This window comes from Ovis canadensis, chromosome 23, assembly GCF_042477335.2.
Source record: "Ovis canadensis isolate MfBH-ARS-UI-01 breed Bighorn chromosome 23, ARS-UI_OviCan_v2, whole genome shotgun sequence".
Taxonomy (NCBI): domain Eukaryota; kingdom Metazoa; phylum Chordata; class Mammalia; order Artiodactyla; family Bovidae; genus Ovis; species Ovis canadensis.
In genome coordinates, this window is record NC_091267.1 from 74,772,211 (window position 1) to 74,794,747 (window position 22,537).

At 44.4% G+C, this 22,537-nt stretch overlaps 1 protein-coding gene across 1 annotated transcript in view; it reads left to right on the plus strand.

Moving 5' to 3' along the window:
• PHLPP1 (PH domain and leucine rich repeat protein phosphatase 1) overlaps positions 1–22,537 on the plus strand; it is a 232,283-nt gene that overhangs the window by 171,788 nt on the left and 37,958 nt on the right. Inside the window, exons 7-10 of the mRNA XM_069569000.1 lie at positions 2,990–3,192; positions 7,287–7,347; positions 10,729–10,824; positions 13,453–13,608. Of these exons, the coding sequence (XP_069425101.1) occupies positions 2,990–3,192; positions 7,287–7,347; positions 10,729–10,824; positions 13,453–13,608 (516 nt within the window). The remainder of the gene's footprint in view (positions 1–2,989; positions 3,193–7,286; positions 7,348–10,728; positions 10,825–13,452; positions 13,609–22,537) is intronic.

A 22,537-nucleotide genomic window follows, 5' to 3' on the forward strand; every position in this document is an offset into this window, starting at 1 on the left:
GATTCTCCGGGCAGGAACGCTGGAGAAGGTCGCCGCGCCCTCCTCCAGGGCGTCTTCCAGACACAGGGGTCAGACCTGGGCCCCCGCACAGCAGGCAGGTTCTTTGCTGTCTGAGCTGCCAGGGAAGCCTGTGTCCGTGAACGCGCAGTGTTAGTGCGCAGCAGGCCCCGTGCTTGATAAATGGTGTGGACTCGCCCAGCTCATGTCTGTGTTCTCACTCCTCTCACTCGGTGTGTGCTCCTGAGGGGCCCCTGCACACACGCGTGAACCTCAGCCTGAGAGTCCAAAGGCCGTTCAGCTCCTCCCCATGGACTCCTTGCTTCTCCCGTTTATGTCCAGTGAATTCTGCCTGCTCTCGGGGTTCAGATGACATCCTTCCTCTCCCATAGCATTTTCCGACCCGTCTCTATGTTTTATGCCTCATTTATGACGTTGATCGGGCTTCCCTGGTAGCTCCATCGGTAAAGAATCTGCCTGCCAGTGCGGGAGACAGGGGTTTGATCCCTGGGTGGGGAAGATGCCCTGGAGAAAGAAGTGACAACCTACTGCAGTATTCCTGCCTGGGAAATCCCACAGACAGAAGAGCCTGGTGGGCTACAGTCCATGGGGTCACAAAAGAGTTGGACACGACTTGTCGACTAAACCACCACCATGACACTGATCACAGACTTGGATCCTCTGGCTTCACATTCTAACGCACATGTGGTTTGAATTAGTCTGTTGGCGCGCCCCTCATCTTACCCGTCTCTTACTGGTGCACAGCCTGGGGCTGTGCTTGTCCTGTCCCTGTGGCCCCTTTCATGTGCAGGGTGCCGGCAGGTGCGTCCCCCTCATCGCTCGGCACCATGTAGGGCAAGGAAGGCGTCAGCCTCCGTGTCCAGGTTAGAATGAGGCTTCCTGGAGGCTTAGGTGATGGCTCAAGGTCATATGTGTAAAGTGTTCAGCAGCAGATTGGAACTAGAACATTTTCACACTGCGGACCTACACACAATAAATGCTCAGTGAGTATTGATGAAAATAAATAAAATGCTCTGTTAACTGAGGAGATTATTGGAAAGGAATTCTCACAACATTTTGCCTCTTTAAAAGCTCATCTGAAGTAGTCATATTATCATGTGAGCCTGAAACCTTTTGATATTTGCATCCTGATAAGACTTGACAATTTAAAGTGAATAGTGGCAATAACCTCCCTGTCACTATAAATTCTCTTTTGTCTCATTAAATCAGCCCTGTAATTGTGTTGGTGTTAATACAGTGCAGGGTTGGGGGTAGGCTGAGATTAGTGCATCGTGAAGGTGATTTAAAGCGTAGACTCGGGAGAACACAGGGCAGTTTTCAGTTCCTGTCGTCTGTTGTATCCAAAAGGAGATTTGGGTTTTGATGCAAAGAACTGACTTATTGAAAAAGACCCTGACGCTGGGAAAGATTGAAGGCAGATGGAGAAGGGGACGACAGAGGATGAGATGGTTGGATGGCATCACTGACTCGATGGACATGAGTTTGAGCAAGCTCTGGGAGTTGGTGATGGACAGGGAAGCCTGGCATGTTGCAGTCCATGGGGTAGAAAAGAGTTGGACACGACTGAGCGACTGAACTAAGGTGATTCTGTGTACATATTCTAGTAATTTAGTGAGCATTTAGAGATAGGCAGATCACTGAGTTGAAGCCAGTTTTTTACAACCTGGAACATGAGTTGAAGCCAGTTTTTTACAACCTGGAACAGAAAAGAGAGGAGCAAAAAATAATAATTTTAAATCTCAGGGACATTTGAAGGAGCCACATGCTGTCCTCGTGGTTTGACAAATCCTTAGCTCTTGGCTGTCTTGTCCTTCATCCTTGAGTTCCAATGGCTTTATGATACTGCTATTAGAAATTTAGTTCAGTTCTCTCATTTTATTTTTTTAGATTTATTTTTTAAATTTTAAAAATTTAGTTACTCTCATTTTATTTTTTCCAAGGGCTGGAAAGCACTGCAGAGAACACTTGACTTTTTTCTAAGTTCCTCCTCTCATATTAATGCTCTTGTGACCAAGTGCACGATCTCAGCGCTCTGTTCGCTTCGTAACAAGGAGTAGGAGGTTCTGTTGTTTGTTTGTTTGTACAGGAGCTGGGCGTAGCCTGGCAAACTAGGCCGGGAAGGCTCATCTGTTCTCCTCCACTTTGAAACTAGATGTGCTTTTGCACTGACTCCTCGTCCCCTCACCACTAGCCTGTCTCCCTGGCGCCTCGTCCGTGGCCGCGTGGGTCCGTGAGCTCACCAGTGTTTATGAACCAGGCTCTGCCAGGCTTTCCCTGCACCCCGCACACGCTGGGCCCCATCGCGATCCTTTGTTCTGTGCGTTCGCAGTGAATCCTACATGCCAAATATCAGTATTTCCTGCGCTTTGCTTTTTCAAGCAGTGTTTTAAAGATGGAGACAGTTTTGGTAATTAATCCTTGGTCTGGAACCAACTATGAAAATTCAGATAGGCTTATGCGCCTGTTTCTGGTGCATAGGTGGCCCCATTCTTTTTTTTTTTTTTTCCCCCAAGCTCACCTGTTAGTTTTGCCCTTTATGGCTGCTCATCTACCTGCTCACTTATCCTCTCCTTCCTTAAATACTCAGTGTAGCTGCGCGTGCTTAGCAGGGTTTCCTGGGTTTTGTTTCTTGTATTCTTTCAACCAGATTCTTAGAAATAAATGTTTAAATGATTTCCCCCCCTTGAAATGAATTAAGATAAAAATCAATATGCATGCTTTTTTCCAGGCTATTAATGGTCTAAGTTGCATTTCAGAATATAGTTGCAAAGTTAAGACCTCATGGAATTGTAGCTGGGAATAGCCAGGGGACCTAGCTAGTGAAGGAACAGCAGATACTGAGAGTAAAGAAATGATGGAGAGCTGTGACAGTGAGGCCTGAGGCCCTCCTGTTGGTCACATATAAGGGGAGGCTTGTATTTACAGCATTGCCTCTGGTTACCGTCTCTGTTTGTGTCCGTTTCCTCTCAAGACTGAACCTAATTAGGAAACTAGTGGTGGACGGAGTGGACTTTCTCCCCCATGTCACTCAGCTCGACCTGCGAGACAACCAGCTTGGGAATCTGGACGCCACGGTTTTCAGCGGCCTTGAGGTTCTGCACTGCGAGCGGAACCAGCTGGTGGCACTGGGCCTCTGCGGCTGTGTCCTCAAAGCACTCCACGCCGCTTCTAACGGTATGTATCAAGACCTGGCCCCGAGAACTCGCTCAGTGCAGTGCTCTCGTCTTCCTCCTGGCTTTGACCTCTCTTTCCTCATTTAGTGAGACAGGTGTCAGTTTTTGCTAAGACAGAAATCATGAGAGAAGAATGCTGTTGGGTATTTAAAGCGATCAAAAGGAAGCACTTACAGTCCTGCCCTGTTTTTCTCACATTGTGACATTTGAATAAGTTATTCCCACTGGGGATGGACTCTTCGCTCTTCGGCTTGAAGAGCAGATGTTGTTGGCGGGGGCGGGGTGGGGGGGCGCGATGGGAAGTGAACTGTTTATTGGGCCACTTGTGACGATGGTGCATCTGGAGAGTGAAAGGGGAAGGTAGGTCTGTTATGGATCCACACAAGGCCTCAGATCTCCTGCCCCACCAACAGAGGGCCTCCCCGCAGGAGAAGCCTGCAGTATCCATCACAGGGCCACCACGAAGCAAGAGCTGTGTGCATTCAATGAGGGTGCCTCCTTAGACTTCGGAGATCACAGCAGTTCTAAAAAAAGAAAAGGTCATCTGGGTGTATGTTTGGTGAAGTGAATGAAGATTTCTACCCCTTCCCGTCAGACAGCTGCATGGAAACAAGTGTTTACTACTGCAGGCTGAACAGGCGTTTATCAAGCACTTGTCCTCTGTGTCATGCAGCACAGGACTGCTAAAGGAGAGGAGTTCTTTCTTTCCTTTTCCTTTTTTTGGTTTTAATGAATTTACTGTCAGTTCATCAGGCACTCTTATCTGTCAGATCTAGGCCCTGAAATCTATTTCTCACTTCCACTGTATAATCAGAAGGGATTTGATTTAGGTCATACCTGAATGGTCTAGCGGTTTTCCCTACTTTCTTCAGTTTGAGTCTGAATTTGGTAATAAGGAGTTCATGATCTGAGCCACAGTCAGCTCCTGGTCTTGTTTTTGCTAACTGTATAGAGCTTCTCCATCTTTGGCTGCAAAGAATATAATCAATCTGATTTCGGTGTTGACTATCTGGTGATGTCCATGTATAGAGTCTTCTCTTGTGTTGTTGGAAGAGGGTGTTTGCTATGACCAGTGCATTTTCTTGGCAAAACTCTATTAGTCTTTGCCCTGCTTCATTCCGCATTCGAAGGCCAAATTTGCCTGTTACTCCAGGTGTTTCTTGACTTCCTACTTTTGCATTCCAGTCCCCTGTAATGAAAAGGACATCTTTTTTGGGTGTTAGTTCTAAAAGGTCTTGTAGGTCTTCATAAAACCGTTCAACTTCAGCTTCTTCAGCATTGCTGGTTGGGGCATAGACTTGGATAACTGTGATATTGAATGGTTTGCCTTGGAGACGAACAGAGATCATTCTGTCATTTTTGAGATTGCATCCAGGTATTGCATTTTGGACTCTTTTGTTGACCATGATGGCTACTCCATTTCTTCTGAGGGATTCCTGCCCGCAGTAGTAGATGTAATGGTCATCTGAGTTAAATTCACCCATCCCAGTCCATTTTAGTTCGCTGATTCCTAGAATGTCGACGTTCACCCTTGCCATCTCTTGCTTGACCACTTCCAGTTTGCCTTGAGAGTTCCAGAAAAACATCTATTTCTGCTTTATTGACTATGCCAAAGCCTTTGACTCTGTGGATCACAATAAACTGTGGAAAATTCTGAAAGAGATGGGAATACCAGACCACCTGACCTGCCTCTTGAGAAATCTGTATGCAGGTCAGGAAGCAACAGTTAGAACTGGACATGGAACAACAGACTGGTTCCAAATAGGAAAAGGAGTACATCAAGGCTGTATATTGTCACCCTGCTTATTTAACTTATATGCAGAGTACATCATGAGAAACACTGGACTGGAAGAAGCACAAGCTGGAATCAAGATTGCCAGGAGAAATATCAGTAACCTCAGATATGCAGATGACACCACCCTCATGGCAGAAAGTGAAGAGGAGCTAAAAAGCCTCTTGATGAAAGTGAAAGAGGAGAGTGAAAAAGTTGGCTTAAAGCTCAACATTCAGAAAACCAAGATCAGGGCATCTGGTCCCATCACTTCATGGGAAATAGATGGGCAAACAGTGGAAACAGTGTCAGACATTATTTTTGGGGGGCTCCAAAATCACTGCAGATGGTGATTGCAGCCATGAAACTAAAAGACACTTACTCCTTGGAAGGAAAGTTATGACCAACCTAGATAGCATATTCAAAAGCAGAGACATGACTTTGCTGACTAAGGTCCATCTAGTCAAGGCTATGGTTTTTCCTGTGGTCACGTATGGATGTGAGAGTTGGACTGTGAAGGAGGCTGAGCACCGAAGAATTGACGCTTTTGAACTGTGGTGTTGGAGAAGACTCTTGAGAGTCCCTTGGACTGCAAGGACATCCAACCAGTCCATTCTAAAGGAGATCAGCCCTGGGATTTCTTTGGAAGGAATGATGCTGAAGCTGAAACTCCAGTACTTTGGCCACCTGATGTGAAGAGTTGACTCATTGGAAAAGACTCTGATGCTGGGAGGGATTGGGGGCAGGAGGAGAAGGGGACGACCGAGGATGAGCTGGCTGGATGGCATCACGGACTCGATGGACGTGAGTCTGAGTGAACTCCGGGAGATGGTGATGGACAGGGAGGCCTGGCGTGCGGCGATTCATGGGGTCGCAAAGTCGGCTACGACTGAGCGACTGAACTGAACTGTCATTTCAATGGAGAAATAAACCAAACCTCAGATAACTGCAGGTCACCAAAGGGTTATAGGATTTGGCTAGTCAGGAAACATGAAATAGGTGTCCAAGAGGAAAGAATCTGAATGTGGTTTATCTACCAATGAACCACATTGGTGGATGAGCATAAGGGAGTTCTGCTCTCATAGGTTGCTGCTGGGAAGTGGTAAGATGTACTTATGGGACGCATGGCTTGGAGTCAGATGGTGAAACTTTGAAGCTGAAACAGTAAGCTATAGAGATCCAGTGGAAATTTTTAGTGGAAGAGGCAAGTGATGAAAATGAAGCTGTGAGACTGTTAATGTGAAAGCAGGGTCCCGAGTGCCCATATGGGGGAAGAGTGGGATGACCCACCTTTCCACTAATCCAGGTTATTGCAGTGGTTTCGTGCGAGTTAGCAGGAATTTGCAGTCAGGACTACAGATGTCGACGTAGGACATCTGCTCAGAGGTGGTGCCTGGAACCGTGGAAGTGAGGGGACTGGAGAAGAGACCCGGTACCAGAAGGAGCCTCCAAACCACCACAGGTGGCTGGGGCGGATTAGGGAGCCAAGAGAAGCCAAGCCTCCAAACCCATCACAGGTGGCTGGGCCGGATTAGAAAGCCTAGCCTCCAAAACCATCACAGGTAGCTGGGGCGGATTAGGAAGGCGAGCCTCCAAACCCACCACAGGTAGCTGGGGCGGATTAGGAAGCCAAGCCTCCAAAACCATCACAGGTAGCTGGGGCGAATTAGGAAGGCGAGCCTCCAAACCCACCACAGGTAGCTGGACTGGATTAGGAAGCCGAGCCTCCAAAACCATCACAGTTAGCTGGGGCCAGCTTAGGAAGCCGAGAGAAGCCGAGCCTCTGAACACTTGTAAGTTTTTCGAAAAGGCAGAAGGGGTCTCGAGACGACTGCATGTGAGGAGCAGCGCTTGGTGCCACTTTGCGCACAGCTTTGAGGGAGGCTCTTCCAGATTTCAGTGGAGGAAGTCCTTTCTGATCCTCAGGAGTGCTCTTCCAGTGAGTAGCACGGACTGAAAAAGGCACAAGCCAGGACGCATCCGACTATATCCAAGGAACCCTGAAAGTTTAAAAAAACAATGCTGTTCATACAGTTAATCTTCCAGATAAAGTTTAGGCTGTATAACGAGGAGTGCCACAGTGAGTGGGTGGGAAGAGGTCGGAAAGCAGAGTGAGTGATTCAGCTCAGTCTCTGACTTAAGACCTTGGGACTAAGTTAGGAGGTCTCTGCACTTCCCTGTAGCTTAGAAACAGATGGGTGTGTTGTGCTTCCCAACCTAAACCTGCGATGGAGGATAAGGCGCAGGAACGATTCTACGTGAAAAGAGTCTCTGTGTCACTTGAATGGTGATGTGTTTGGTTTTGTTTTTTTCCTGCTTCCTAGAACTTGTCCAGATTGACGTTTCCCCAGTTCCGAATTATCTGTCCTACATGGATGTCTCAAGGTAAGAAGCCAATTCCTAGAGCACTCTAGGGTCTGTGTGAAAATTATCTAGATAATTCTGTCTAAACCTGAGTGTGAGAACTTTTTATAAGGTGGCTAACGAGACCCTCCTGCACAGCACGGGGAACTCTACTCAGCAGTATGTGACCTTTATGGGAAGGAAATCCAAAAAAGAGGGGATGCGTGTATACAAATAGCTGATTCCCTTTGCTGCACAATGGAAACAGCTTTGTAGAACAACCACAGCTGTGTGAGTCGCTCAGTCGTGTCCGACTCCTCGTGACCCCGTGGACTGTGGCCCGCCAGGCTCCTCTGCCCATGGGGATTCTCCAGGCAAGAACACTGGAGTGGGTGGCCATGCCCTTCTCCTGGGGATCTTCCTGACGCAGGGATCGGGTCTCCAGCTTTGCAGGCAGCTTCTTTACTGTCTGAGCCACCAGGGAAGCCCTGCTTCTATATCTTGAAACAACTACGCTCCAATAAAAATTAATTTTGAAAAAAGAATTTTTTCTATATCTTAAAGATAAACGATGCAAATTAATATCCAGCAGTGCTGAATACTCGCCCTCTGAAAGTACTTGGGGCTGTCAGTCTGTGCAGGCTGCAGCAGAGGAGTCGCGGCGTAGTGTGGACACGGATGTGAGTGCCAGGGCTGCGCCTGAGAGAGGAGTCGGTTGAGGGTGTGTGGCTGGAAGGTCCAGTGCCGCTGTAATGACGTCAGCTGCGTTTTCATGTTTTTCCCTGAAATGGTGTTTAGTTCATTAAAAATGTGTTTTGTGCTCTGTCTCTTCTATTTTTCCCCTTTTTTTGTACGTATCTCCTTACTGCTGCTCCTGCTGTTTAGTGGCTAAGTCATGTCCGACTCTGCAGCCCCATGGACTGTAGCCCACCAGGCTCTTCTCTCTGCCCATGGGATTCCCCAGGCAAGAGTACTGCAGTGGGGGGCCACCTCCTTCTCCAGGGATCTTCCTGCCCCAGGGCTTGAACCCGTGTCTCCTGTGTTGGCAGGCGGGTTCTTTACCACTGCGCCCCTGGGGAAGCCCACTCTCCTACTTGGAGCCCTCAAGCAGTGGCGACTGGCACTGCTGGAGCGGGGTTTCCGTGCAGCCTGCTCACTCTTCTCAGCTCACTTGTGCACGAGCTCACCTCCTCACCTTGTATGCAAATTCACTACTGCCCTGTGTCATATTTACTTCGGTTTCCACAAATATTGTAGTAGACTTTTCCCTGAAGTCCCAAAGCACGTATTGGAGCAAATTAGACTTTCATAATCTCCACACACTAAATTGAAACTCACTTTTAACATAATTCCAAACGTAATAATACAAACTTTTCTGAACTACCACAGCACATAGGAGTATGTGGCCTCTCAGTGTGACAGGTAACTCATTTCAGTGCATAAAATCTGGTATAGCTGCTGTGTAATTTGCCAGGTGCAGAATTTGCCTTTAGTCATAAAAGTATACAAACCTAGGTATTTTAATAATATCTTCAATCACATTATGTAAGAATGTGTCAGAATTTAGCTGGTGTGAGAATGATCACAGTTACAGCTTTGAATTTATAAAATCGTTTATGAGTGGCGCTTCATACCCCATACTTCCTAGTAAATTCATGTCAGTTTTCTGTTTAATGAGCTTTAAGTCAGACGCTACTCAAGTTCTTTCTATTTTATCAGCCTTGAACCTTGCTGTCTTCAGCATTGAAATAAGAGTACAGGCGTGGGGTTTGCGTATGTGGGTGCATGTAAATATCTTGAATAGATTTATTCTACAGAATTGGCCATGGAGTAAATCTATTTTTCTTTTATTTAAAAGATGTAATTGCTAATTGGTTCCCATTGAAACCCTCAAGTGAGACTGAATTGGAAACTCGTGTTGTGCTGGTCTCTGAATTCTGTCCCTAATGCTGTCGATCTTTTTTTTTAAGAAAAATTCTCATGTTCAGAGCCTGCACTGTAGCACGTTCTGCCTAACCCACCTCCCAAACCGTAGGGCTTTTCCTCTTAGAGAAGCCTCTGCATCTGACCCCTCCCGGAGCTCTGGGTATCTCGCCCTCCTCTCTGTTTCCAAAGGAGCTGAGCTGTTCCTCGCTACGGTGTTTGCTAGGTTCTTAGGGTTCCTCAGGGTCAAAGTTCCAGGCTATTTTATCACTTCGAGGAGTTTTGTTATTCAGTGTTTGCTTATGCTGAAGGGTACTTTCGCTTGCCTACCTTAATGAGATGTTTTAGAGGCTGACGCGTGTGTGTGTGAGAAGGAGAGAGTGTATGCTTAGTCACTCAGCATGTCTGACTCTGTGTGTGTGTGCACGCGCGCATGCTTAGTCGCTCAGTCGTGTCCGACTCTTTGCAACCCCATGTACTGCAGTCTGCCAGGCATCTCTGTCCGTGGAAGTCCCCAGGCAAGAATATGGAGTGGTTGCCGTGCCCTCCTCGACTACCGTACAGTAAAATGATTACGGGTGTCAGTCGGTAGGCCTTCAAAGCCAGAGCAGTATGTACCTATGCAAACACTAGACGGAAAATGCTGCCTTCTCTTCTATATTTTAATTGAGAAGCTGATACAATAGCAAAAAATTTTACTCTACTAAAATCCTTGTTCCAAGCCTCATACTTTCCACAGACTTGTTCATCTGGTTTTTAAAGAATGTTTACATACTGTTTTTGTGCCTAGTCATTTCACATATTTTAAAAAGAAGATAAAAAGCTAACAATCCATGACTAAGAGACATCAAATACAGTAACAGATTTATCAAAAAAGTGGTCAATTCATTTAACAACTAAAGTTACCATTAGCTTAGTTTACTTGTTTCCAGGAATCAGAATTACTGTCTAATGCATAAGGAGATATTTCCAAGTCCCTGGTTCTGAGTCTTAGGGTCGGTGTATATTTTCATTGCCGCCATCTCTTTCCTCTTGTCTGTGGCAGTGGCCTCAGGGCACCTTCTGAGACCCTGGGGAAAATTTTCATATTAACGGTAAAAATGCAGATTGGAAAACAAAGCTATTATGCCATTTGACTCTTTACCTTAACTGAAAGTGTATAAATATGTGTTTATTGGTTTTCCAATGGCAGACGTCTTCTCCCTAAACTTACATGGGTTTATAGACATTTTGGGATAGTAACTCTGGGAACCAGACTATTTTTGAGACTTTAGAGATAATACAAATGGTGTTACTGTGTTCTTCCCTACGCTTTCTTTATTTCTTATTCCTTATCACATCCTGCTTCAGGTTAAAGTGACTACACATTTTTTTTTAATTTGTATTCACTGTAATTATTTCCTTTGAAGTTTTATTTGTTGTATGTAATTATTTTGACTTGTGAACCATGTTTTAAGCCAAATTCCAATCAAAGAAGAAATTGTATATTCTTACATTTAGGAACTGTTTAGAAAACGTACCTGAGTGGGTCTGTGAAAGCCGAAAGCTAGAAGTTTTGGATATTGGCCATAATCAAATATGTGAACTTCCTGCACGGTGAGTATTAAGCACAGATTAAGTTAGAGAATCTTAAATAAGATAAACAATGGAAAAATTCCTGGTTCAGTGTTTAATTTGTTGTTATGAACCCCTGAAGGACTTTACTTTCAAACCTCATTTAGTATCTCTCACCTCTCGTGGCCTCGTTAAGTCATAGTACTTTGTCGTGTAGTGACAGGTAGACTGAAGCTTTGACCTCTAGCCAGACTTGGCAAAGCTGTGTGGAGGCTGATGCTTGGTGGCACTTTCCAAATAAGCCAACAGAAATGTCCAGAGACTCAGCAGATGATATGGCTGGTTCACCTCTGTAGTCTTAATTCTTTAAGAATCTTTACTTTCTGTCTATTGTCTTAACATGTCTGTCTTCTCATAGAAGAAATTTGAGAAGAATTTAATTTAAAAACTAAATTTCCATTTTTAATCCCTGGAAAGCTCAGTTACTTTTACTTTGTTTCTCAGCCGTATGTTAACACTTGTAAGTTCAGTCCATTTGAAAATGCTGGGCTTTATGCTCAGTGAGCATTTAGGTGAGCCAGTGCAAAGCCCGTCACCATTATCAAAAGGACTTTGGACAGCTCTGTGTGTGTGTGTGTGTGTGTGTGTGTGTGTGTGTGTGTGTGTGTGTGTGTGGGACATGGAGAGAGACTCTTTTAGAAGGTAGCAAAAATGACAAAAGGTGACTACTAACGAGAAAAATAACTTGTTAAAAAAAAATCTTGTCCTGTTATCTCTCCATCTATTTTTCCCTTCCCTGCTCTGACCTCCCCGATTCAACACATGCAGCCTATTGGAGTTTAGGGCCCCTGAGTCACAGCAGGCTGCAACAAACATAAGTAAACCAACAATTACATAAATACAGGATAACTGATTTCTTATCCAGTTTGCCCGAGTTTATTAATCTTTGATTTGCTCTGCACTAGTACAGGACCTGGGGGATCTAAACAAATGCTCATTCGAAGCAAATCCAGATGCTCTGTCGTCATAAAATGTAAACAGCGTTTGTTTCTGTGTGTGTTTAACACACGGCACAATAACAATGCATATTGTTTGCTCATTTAATAATAGTGCTGTTTAGTTGCAGACTTTGTATCAGCCCTGTCATTGATCTACTATCCAGGCCAAGACAGCGATTCTTCAGAAACTGATTGAACATCCAAGCTTTGTTTGTCTAACTGATGTGTGTGAAAGGGTTTACAAAACAGAAATTAATATTTAGAACCAGAGATGTATTGAAAGGAAAAGAAGCTGTTTATTCTCCAAAAGGACTGAACAGATTCTGTCATTAGCACGTATACTCATTCTGTAGTCGTGAAATCTTTCTTACGTGGAAAAATGAGGATAAAGACTGTGCTGCCTTCTTACAGCTATCCCTCTATTTAAGGGTAAAGTGTGTGTGTATGTGTGTGTCTGTGTGTGAGAGAGAGAGAGACAGATAATCCCATCCTCTGTGGACCAAATCCAGAGCTACCGGTTAGAGCGGGCGTCCCAGAGGCCGGCCCTGCAGTAACTGGCTGAAGACCGTCCTGGACGCCTTGTCTCGTCCTCCAGCCTCTAAAACCCACAGAGGCAGGTGTGTCCTTAACGGTGGCCCCCGGTGTCACCACATGGAGACAGTTTGGTAGCATCTTCGTGAGCAAAGATTCTCGTTTTGATACTTAAAGTGAATAAAGTTATGGCTGTAAATTAGAGTGACTTTAAGAACTTTTAAGTGAGTGAGGTCAAGAGGCGGGTGAGGAAGACTAGTTCTTCGACGTCAGTGTGAGTGAGCTGTCGCTTCAGGTGATCTGGACGTGAATCACAGCCTCGCTTCCCCACAGTCCCCAGGCTTCTGTGTTTAACACAGAACGCGCTTTATTCTCTACAACTGTTGCTGTCCCAAGCGATCATAAAGCAGATTTCACTTTGATGAACACAAACTCATCATCTATTGCAGTTTTGATAACTCATTGAAGAAACAGTCACACTTCCCAGCAGCTTGTTTAAGGCTCAGAAGAAAATTCTGCAGCGAGCCCTTCTGTTCTCTTTAGAAGGGAGTCTGCTTTGGTCCAGGATGAAATCAGTGAGAAAATAAGAGTAATCAGATTCAGGGAAGTGAGGAGAGGAACGAACAGTTACTGTGAAATGCAGCTGAAGGTGCATAGCGCTTTCTCAGTGGGCGTTGGTAAGAGTTTATTTGGACGAAAGAACCCTCGTTGAATGTTGGTCCTGTAGGTGAAAATTGCTCAGCTGTGTTTCTTCAGGGTCTCTTGTAGACTGAAGCGCCCTGGGCACAGACTTTGCCCGGAAGCGGACAGCCTCCCAGTCTCCTCATGAGGCTGGCGAGACGAGGCCGCTGCCTTTGACGTCTTCCATGAAGCTCATTTCTCCTTTTCACTGAGTAGAGCTGCTTTGTTAAATAGTCCTTTTCATAGTTTTCCCCACCCTCTTCTTTCTTTTTGAAGTATGGAAAACACTGAAATACGCAGAGCTCAAACTTTGAGCTCATCTTAACGTGAATCTGCAGTTGCTCTGCTGCATTTAGGCTTCTTGGCGAGATGATTTTCGGCCTCCTGCCCCGTTCACTTTCAGGCCTTCACCCCAGGTGATCCCTCAGTAAGTTGCCTCTCTCTGCCCCTGTTCACACAGCCTGTTTTGCAACAGTGGTCTCCGGAAACTGCTGGCAGGACACAACCGGCTGGCCAGGCTTCCTGAAAGGCTGGAAAGGACCTCCGTGGAGGTCTTGGATGTGCAACACAACCAGCTCCTGGAGCTGCCGCCCAGCCTCCTGATGAAGGCTGACAGGTAAAGCCATGGGTTTGCTCTGCTTGTTCACTAACTTGTGAAATGCCCCTTCGTTAGCAGGCTTGTCTCAAATGTGTTAGTCACTCGGTCATGTCCAACTCTTTGCGACCCCATGGACTGCAGCCCACCAGGCTCCTCTATCCATGAAATTTTCTAGGCAAGAACACTGGAGTGGGTTGCCATTGCCTTCTCCAGGGGATCTTCCTGACCCAAGGATCGAACCTCGGTCTCCTGCACTGCAGGCAGATTCTTTAGCATCTGAGCCACCAGGGAAGCCCAGCCTAATCTTAGGTGATCTCAGGCCATCTCAAGTAGAATTTGTGACTATCTGAGGCTTTCCTGGTGGCTCAGACGGAAAAGAATCCACCTGCAAGGCAGGAGACCCTGTTTTGATCCCTCGGTTGGGAAGTTTTTATTGATCCCCCTTTTCTTTTTAAAGAAATCTTTTTATCCAGATGAAACTTCTGATAATAAACGTGTACAACTCTTAAGCATACTGCTCCGTGAACTTTTACATACATATATACTGCATAACCATCACTGAGATCGAAACAGAGAATATTTCCTTTATTCTTTTCCTTCTATTTTCCTCACTGAAAAATTTATTCTCTGTACTTAATGTAAGTTACAATGAATTCCTACTGGAACAGTTACTGAGAAATAATGAGATTGTGGGGAAACGGGATTGCTCCTTTGTAATGGCTGGTGCTTTACAATACTGTATTGGTTTTGCCATACATTAACATGAATCCGCCATGGGTGTACATGAGTTCCCAATCATGAACCCCCCTCCCACCTCCCACCCCATATCATCTCTCTGGATCATCCTCGTGCACCAGCCCCAAGCATCCTGTATCCTGTATCGAACATAGACTGGCGATTCGTTTCTTACGTGATAGTATACATGTTTCAATGCCATTCTTCCAAATCATCCCACCCTCTCCCTCTCCCTCAGAGTCCAAAAGTCCGTTCTATACATCTGTGTCTCTTTTGCTGTCTCGTATACAGGGTTATCATTACCATCTTTCTAAATTCCATATATATGTGTTAGTATACTGTATTGGTGTTTTTCTTTCTGGCTTACTTCACTCTGTATAATCAGCTCCAGTTTCATCCATCTCATTAGACCTGATTCAGATGTATTCTTTTTAATGGCTGAGTAATACTCCATTGTGTATATGTACCACAGCTTTCTTATCCATTCATCTGCTGTTGGATATCTAGGTTGTTTAATGTCCCGGCTATTATAAACAGAGTTCTGGTTTCCTCAGTGTGTATGCCCAGCAATGGGATTGCTGGGTCATAAGGCAGTTCTATTTTGCAATTTTTTAAGGAATCTCCACACTGTTCTCCATAGTGGCTGTGCTAGTTTGCATTCCCACCAACAGTGTAAGAGGGTTCCCTTTTCTCCACACCCTCTCCAGGGTTTATTGCTTGTAGACTTTTGGATCGCCGCCATTCTGACTGGTGTGAAATGGTACCTCATTGTGGTCTTGATTTGCATTTCTCTGATAATGAGGGATGTTGAGCATCTTTTCATGTGTTTGTTAGCCATCCGTATGTCTTCTTTGGAGAAATGTCTATTTAGTTCTTTGGCCCATTTTTTGATTGAGTCGTTTATTTTTCTGAAATTGAGCGGCATAAGTTGCTTGTATATTTTTGAGATTAGTTGTTTGTCAGTTGCTTCATTTGCTATTATTTTCTCCCATTCTGAAGGCTGTCTTTTCACCTTGCCTATAGTTTCCTTTGTTGTGCAGAAGCTTTTAATTTTAATTAGATCCCATTTGTTTATTTTTGCTTTTATTTCCAGTATTCTGGGAGGTGGGTCATAGAGGATCCTGCTGTGATTTATGTCGGAGAGTGTTTAGCCTATGTTCTCCTCTAGGAGTTTTATAGTTTCTGGTCTTATGTTTAGATCTTTAATCCATTTTGAGTTTATTTTTGTGTATGGTGTTAGAAAGTGTTCTAGTCTCATTCTTTTACAAGTGGTTGACCAGTTTTCCCAGCACCACTTGTTAAAGAGATTGTCTTTACTCCATTGTATATTCTTGCCTCCTTTGTCGAAGATAAGATGTCCATAGGTGTGTGGATTTATCTCTGGGCTTTCTATTTTGTTCCATTGATCTATATCTCTGTCTTTGTGCCAGTACCATACTGTCTTGGTGATTGTGGCTTTGTAGTAGAGCCTGAAGTCAGGCAGGTTGATTCCTCCAGTTCCATTCCTCTTTCTCAAGATTGCTTTGGCTATTCGAGGTTTTTTGTATTTCCATACAAATCTTGAAATTATTTGTTCTAGTTCTGTGAAAAATACCACTGGTAGCTTGATAGGGATTGCATTGAATCTGTAGATTGCTTTGGGTAGTATACTCATTTTCACTATATTGATTCTTCCGATTCATGAACATGGTATATTTCTCCATCTATTAATGTCCTCTTTGATTTCTTTCATCAGTGTTTTATAGTTTTCTATATATAGGTCTTTAGTTTCTTTAGGTAGATATATTCCCAAGTATTTTATTCTTTTCGTTGCAATGGTGAATGGAATTGTTTCCTCAATTTCTTTTTCTACTTTCTCATTATTCGTGTATAGGAATGCAAGGGATTTCTGTGTGTTGATTTTATATCCTGCAACTTTACTATATTCATTGATTAGCTCTAGTAATTTTCTGGTGGAGTTTTTAGGGTTTTCTATGTAGAGGATCATGGCATCTGCAAACAGTGAGAGTGTTACTTCTTCTTTTCCAATTTGGATTCCTGTTATTTTCTTTTTCTGCTCTGATTGCTGTGGCCAAAACTTCCAGAACTATGTTGAATAGTAGCGGTGAAAGTGGGCACCCTTGTCTTGTTCCTGACTTGAGGGGAAATGCTTTCAATTTTTCACCATTGAGGATAATGTTTGCTGTGGGTTTGTCATATATAGCTTTTATTGTGTTGAGGTGTGTTCCTTCTATTCCTGCTTTCTGGAGAGTTTTTATCATAAATGGATGTTGAATTTTGTCAAAGGCCTTCTCTGCATCTATTGAGATAATCATATGGCTTTTATTTTTCAATTTGTTAATGTGGTGAATTACATTGATTGATTTGCGGATATTGAAGAATCCTTGCATCCCTGGGATAAAGCCCACTTGGTCATGGTGTATGATCTTTTTAATGTGTTGTTGGATTCTGATTGCTAGAATTTTGTTGAGGATTTTTGCATCTATGTTCATCAGTGATATTGGCCTGTAGTTTTCTTTTTTTGTGGCATCTTTGTCAGGTTTTGATATTAGGGTGATGGTGGCCTCATAGAATGAGTTTGGAAGTTTACCTTCCTCTGCAATTTTCTGGAAGAGTTTGAGTAGGATAGGTGTTAGCTCTTCTCAAAATTTTTGGTAGAATTCAGCTGTGAAGCCGTCTGGATGTGGGCTTCTGTTTCCTGGAAGATTTCTGATTACAGTTTCAATTTCCATGCTTGTGATGGGTCTAAGATTTTTTATTTCTTCCTGGTTCAGTTTTGGAAAGTTGTACTTTTCTAAGAATTTGTCCATTTCTTCCACGTTGTCCATTTTATTGGCATATAACTGTTGATAGTAGTCTCTTATGATCATTTGTATTTCTGTGTTGTCTGTTGTGATCTCTCCATTTTCATTTCTAATTTTATTTTGATTTTTCTCCCTTTGTTTCTTGATGAGTCTGGCTAATGGTTTGTCAATTTTATTTCAAAGAACCAGCTTTTGGCTTTGTTGATTTTTGCTATGGTCTCTTTTGTTTCTTTTGCATTTATTTCTCCCCTAATTTTTAAGACTTCTTTCCTTCTACTAACCCTGGGGTTCTCCATTTCTTCCTTTTCTAGTTGCTTTAGGTGTAGAGTTAGGTTATTTATTTGACCTTTTTCTTGTTTCTTGAGGTATGCCTGTGTTGCTATGAACCTTCCCCTTAGCACTGCTTTTACAGTCTCCCACAGGTTTTGGGTTGTTGTGTTTTCATTTTCATTCGTTTCTATGCAAATTTTTATTTCTTTTTTGATTTCTTCTGTGATTTGTTGGTTATTCAGCAGCGTGTTGTTCAGCCTCCGTATGTTGGAATTTTTAATAGCTTTTCTCCTGTAATTGAGATCTAATCTTAATGCATTATGGTCAGAAAAGATGCTTGGAATGACTTCTATTTTTTTGAATTTATCAAGGCTAGATTTATGGCCCAGGATGTGATCTATCCTGGAGAAGGTTCCGTGTGCACTTGAGAAAAAGGTGAAATTCATTGTTTTGGGGTGAAATGTCCTATAGATATCAATTAGGACTAACTGGTCTATTGCCTCATTTAAAGTTTGTGCTTCTTTGTTAATTTTCTGTTTAGTTGATCTGTCCATAGGTGTGAGTGGGGTATTAAAGTCTCCCACTATTGTTGTGTTACTGTTAATTTCCCCTTTCATGCTTGTTAGCATTTGTCTTACATATTGCGGTGCTCCTGTGTTGGGTGTCATTGCCCTGACAAAGAGAGCAGCATTTCAAGATCCTTTAAAGAGTTGTTCTCGCCTTTGCATTCGTATGAAAAGACGGCGCACAGCCTAGCAGGAGCTCTAGTCCTGCTTCTCATCATTATGAACATAGGATGTGGTTTCTTCCCCTGCGGAGAATTCTGCCGTTGTCGTAACCTGTGTTTTCTCTCCAGAGGCTAGCTGGGCGAAGGCTGGGTGCAGCTCTGTAATGGGAGTCCCCTTCTTCTCTTGGAGGATCTACGCTGAACTGGTAGGGCAGGCATAGGCAGATGCGTTCGGGTTTTAGGAGTCTAGGGTGAGGTAGAACTGAACTCTGGGTCCTGTAAGGTCCTGGCTCACAGAGAAGGTGAACAGAGCTGGAGCTCTCCAGTAGATAGGAATCACGCTTGTTCATTTCTGAGGATTTAATTCTAAAGGGACACTCGTGTATGCCTTGCATTCTCTGAGGCGTCAGTGAGCAGTCCCTGAGTCTCCCAGGTTCCAGGCGCGTCTGACAGCATGTGTCTGAGGGTGCGTGTTCTGTGGTCCAGGGGATGCTGTGTCCATGTTCAGATGTGTTCACATGAGGAGCTTGTTCCACAGGCCGTCCTGCTGGCCCCTGGGGTCAGGGACTGCCGCCTCGTGGCCCTCCATCGGCCCCCGTGTTGCCTAGGCTGTAAAGTCCCAAATGGACAGGGCTGACTGTATGAGCTGGAATATTTCTAGTTACACAGTGTGAAAACCTTAGGACCCGAATCAAGCCTCTGAAGGAGGACCCTGCTACCCAAGGGGGCAGAGGAAGCCGAGCCTACGGGTGAGAACTAAAGGCGTTTGGGCAAAAGCGGCTTTGTCTGAATCCACAGGCCTGTCCAGGGCCAGCTTTGTTTTGAAAAGTCAGCGCTGTCTCGGGGACGTAGGCAGCCTCTGCGGGTCTTGGGAGGAGGGCAGGCTGTGTTCGATGCAGCTCTAGCCCCGGAGTGCTCTGGAGTAAGGGGCCGAGGGAACTGGGAACGGCCGGCGTCCTGCTTCTGTCCTGTGAGAGAGAAGCAAATGACCCAAAGGGGCTAAAGTGAGAAATGTCCCAGAGGGCACGCTGCCCTCGTGTTCCGAGTGTGATAGCTACGTCTCCAGGCTCCTGTTGCCACTGACCTTGTGGTCCTCACTCGGTCAGCAAGTCCGGGAGGTTTGAGTCTCTGGGGCAGAGCGGCTTATGAAAAGGGTGGGTTAAGTCGATGAGATCTTTTTTGAACAACTTTCTTGTATTATCTCACTTGTTGGAAGACAAGAAAAACAGAACTTTTAAAAATTGAAATATGGTTGACTTACAATATTATATTAGCTTAAGGTGTACAACAGCGTAGTGATTCAATTAATATTTATAGATGACATGCTATACAAAGTTATGATAAAAATACTGATTTTATTCCCTCTATTGTACCATACTATTTACTGCCTGTTAAAGGGTTAATACTTTTTTCTACTTATCCCATTTCCAAAACCTAAGTAATTGAGGCCTTATCTATCTACTCTAAGATTTTTTAATTAAGATTAATTAAGATTTTACGTTGAGGCATAATTTACATTCAGGAAAATGTAGGGATAGAGTATATTTGGCTTGAGTAGCTTGAGGGGAAAGAATAAACTGCCACCGACATTGTTGGGAGTAGGTCAACCTAAAGACACGAAGCTTAAAGTATTAAAAGAGGGTTTTTTAGGAGACAGTCATCACAAGCCCGTTGCAGGTGGTTTCAGCTGTGATTTGTTTTAATTTCCTTGGTTCAGGATGGCCGGTGTCTGACTGACCTTGTCGGTTTATGTCACTGGGTTGGGTGCTGCAGGAAATTGAAAAATGACTAATCCTCAAGGTACTTATAGCCTAACGCCCAGCTTAAAATAGCTGCACAGTAAACTAATCAAACGTGGGGTTAGAGGGAAAAGAAGACTGTAAGCGCTGGGGTGGGCTTTCATTTAGGCTCCTGGTATGAAGAGCAGCGCTCTGTGCACACGCAGAGCTTTGTATCGGGCAGATGGCTCCAGGCAGCGAGGAAACCGCTTCAGCTCTCCTTCCGTTCCGTTTGCTTCATAGTACAAACCTTGAAAAATACATGCAGATGCTCACTTTTTCTTTCTTGCTTTTTTCCTGGTAATAAATTATTGTTACCAGTTCTGTGGTTATGTAACTGAGGAAAAGGCCTGGATATGTAAGTCTTCATAAGTTAAAAATGGTTTAGTTTGTTCTCTAAATAGAACTTGTGCTTGGAGGCTTCATGAGGGGTCAGAAAAACATGTGTTATTGGAGAGAGCAAAAGGTTGAACTCTCTTTCTAGGGAGATTTCTTTAGCTCTGAATCTCGCTGCTAAAACAGTGTCATGGGTTTAATTGCATAATATTGTCTGTGAGATACTACAGCTTTGGGATGGTGTCTTTTGATCTGCTTGACCTGGTAGCAGCTAACTGCAGAAGAGAGAGGAATCTAAACCAGATGACTTGCAGTGATATCCTCGGCTTCCTCTGAGAACCTCAGGCCAGTCTTTCCCGCTGCACTACTATCCGCTTCTGGCCATGCTGAGTCTCCGCTGCTGCTGGGGCTCTCCCCTGGTCTGAGGGGGCGGAGGCTGCTCTTGGCTATGGTGCACGGCTTCTCAGAGCTGTGGGTCCCCCGTCGCAGAGCTTGGGTCTGGGGCACGCCAGCTCAGCAGCTGCGGCTCCAGAGCACCTTCAGACTGATTGCATTGAAGTTCTCATGGCCGGAATCAGCAGCTTGAGTTTATGAGCTACTCTCCATGTTTTCCTGTGAATGTTGTGTCTTTTGATGTGCAGCTCAGTAACTCTAGACAGATGTGAATTGTGTTGGACCGTATTTGCGAGTAAATGGACTGTGATTTTGCATCTTGTGATCAAGACAGGACTTAGTTCTGTGAGGGAAACTGGCAGATATTCTAATCTGGATCTTAACTGGCCTAGTCCTCCCATCTTACCGAAGTTGAGAATTTTCTTGATGGAAACCCCCAAAAGAGTTTCAGATAATCCGTGTTCTTCAGCAGATGGACGGGAGTGGAGTGATATCCCCGTGGGTCACCGGGCTGGATGGGCGAGGTGCCACCGTCCTGCTGCTGCTCCTGAGAGCTCGGTGGAGGCTGGTTCCTGGGCCATTTTGCATTTGTGCTCTTACATCGTGGCCAGAGAGCTGCTGCTGCTGAGACAAGTCTAATTAACAAAGGGCCTTTCATAGGAGAGTTACAGATTCCTATGACAAGTGGAGATTAGGGTCTGCTTTTTCCCCCTGGTTGGAGCAAAACAAAGTATTTTCAGGGGATGGGAAGGAGGAGAGAGTGTATGTACAAATGAAGTACGTGGTGATTATTAGAATATCCCCAGAATATCAGTCACATTACAGACCAGACGTTTTCGTGACTCAGACAGAATGGGTGTAAACATCAAAGGGACTAGAAGGGAATTTATGGAGGATTTGGGAAGGCACGGTCAATTGGGCATGACAACTGGTCCCTCTCGGCAAAGACAGAGAATCTCTGACGCTTGAAGAGCTGGATTACCTGTGTCGTCCTCCTAAGGGAAGAGAGCTATCTTGTGAAGTTCTGATGTTTTGATAGCCATCGTGAAATAGTGTTTCCCCTAGATTACCTACTAAACATGCATTTTTCTGGCCATTTTCTCATTTCTGCTGACTCAACTTGACCAGTCATCAGAATTCTTAATTCTGTATAGATTTTTGAAGCCTTGTGTGCTGCGCTTCGTCATTCAGCACGTCCAACTCTTTGCAGCCCCATGGACCCCTGTAGCCCGCCAGGTTCCTCTGTCCAAGGGGATTCTCCAGGCAAGAATACTAGAGGGGATTGCCGTGCCCTCCTCCACTGAAACCTTTACCCTGACCTAATTAATAGGAATATCTGGGAGGTAAAGTTGAGGATCACAGACCTTCCAGAATGAGACCTTCCAAAAACACACTTTTGTGTGTTTTTGCTAGAAGTGCATTACATTATTCTAATGATAATAAAACATCAAACAAATCTAAATTGAGAGACATTCCACAAAATGTACTTTTTTAAAGTGTCAAGGTCATTTGAAACAAATTGCACTGATTAGAAGAGACGTATGAGGCACGATAAGGAAATGGAATGTGCAGTCCTCAGCTGGCTTCTGGACGAGGGAGGACACGTGTGGGATGACTGGCTGAACCAGGGGAAGGTCTGCAGATTCGCTTACGGTGTCCCCTCAGTGCTAGTTCTTAGTATAATTACGCTTGATTTTTAAAGTTAATCCTTTTTGAGTTCTTGTTCAGCAAGTCTTCCGTCTGTATGACCTTTGTTCCCTCGCTCCATAGGCTTATGATCTTTATTGACCAAGCCAGGCACATTTTCAGACCTTGCCGAATAATAATGTGTGTGTTCTGTTAGGCTGTACGTATGTACTTTTTCTTCCCATAGTCTCACTATTAAGTGATATTGCTGTACAATG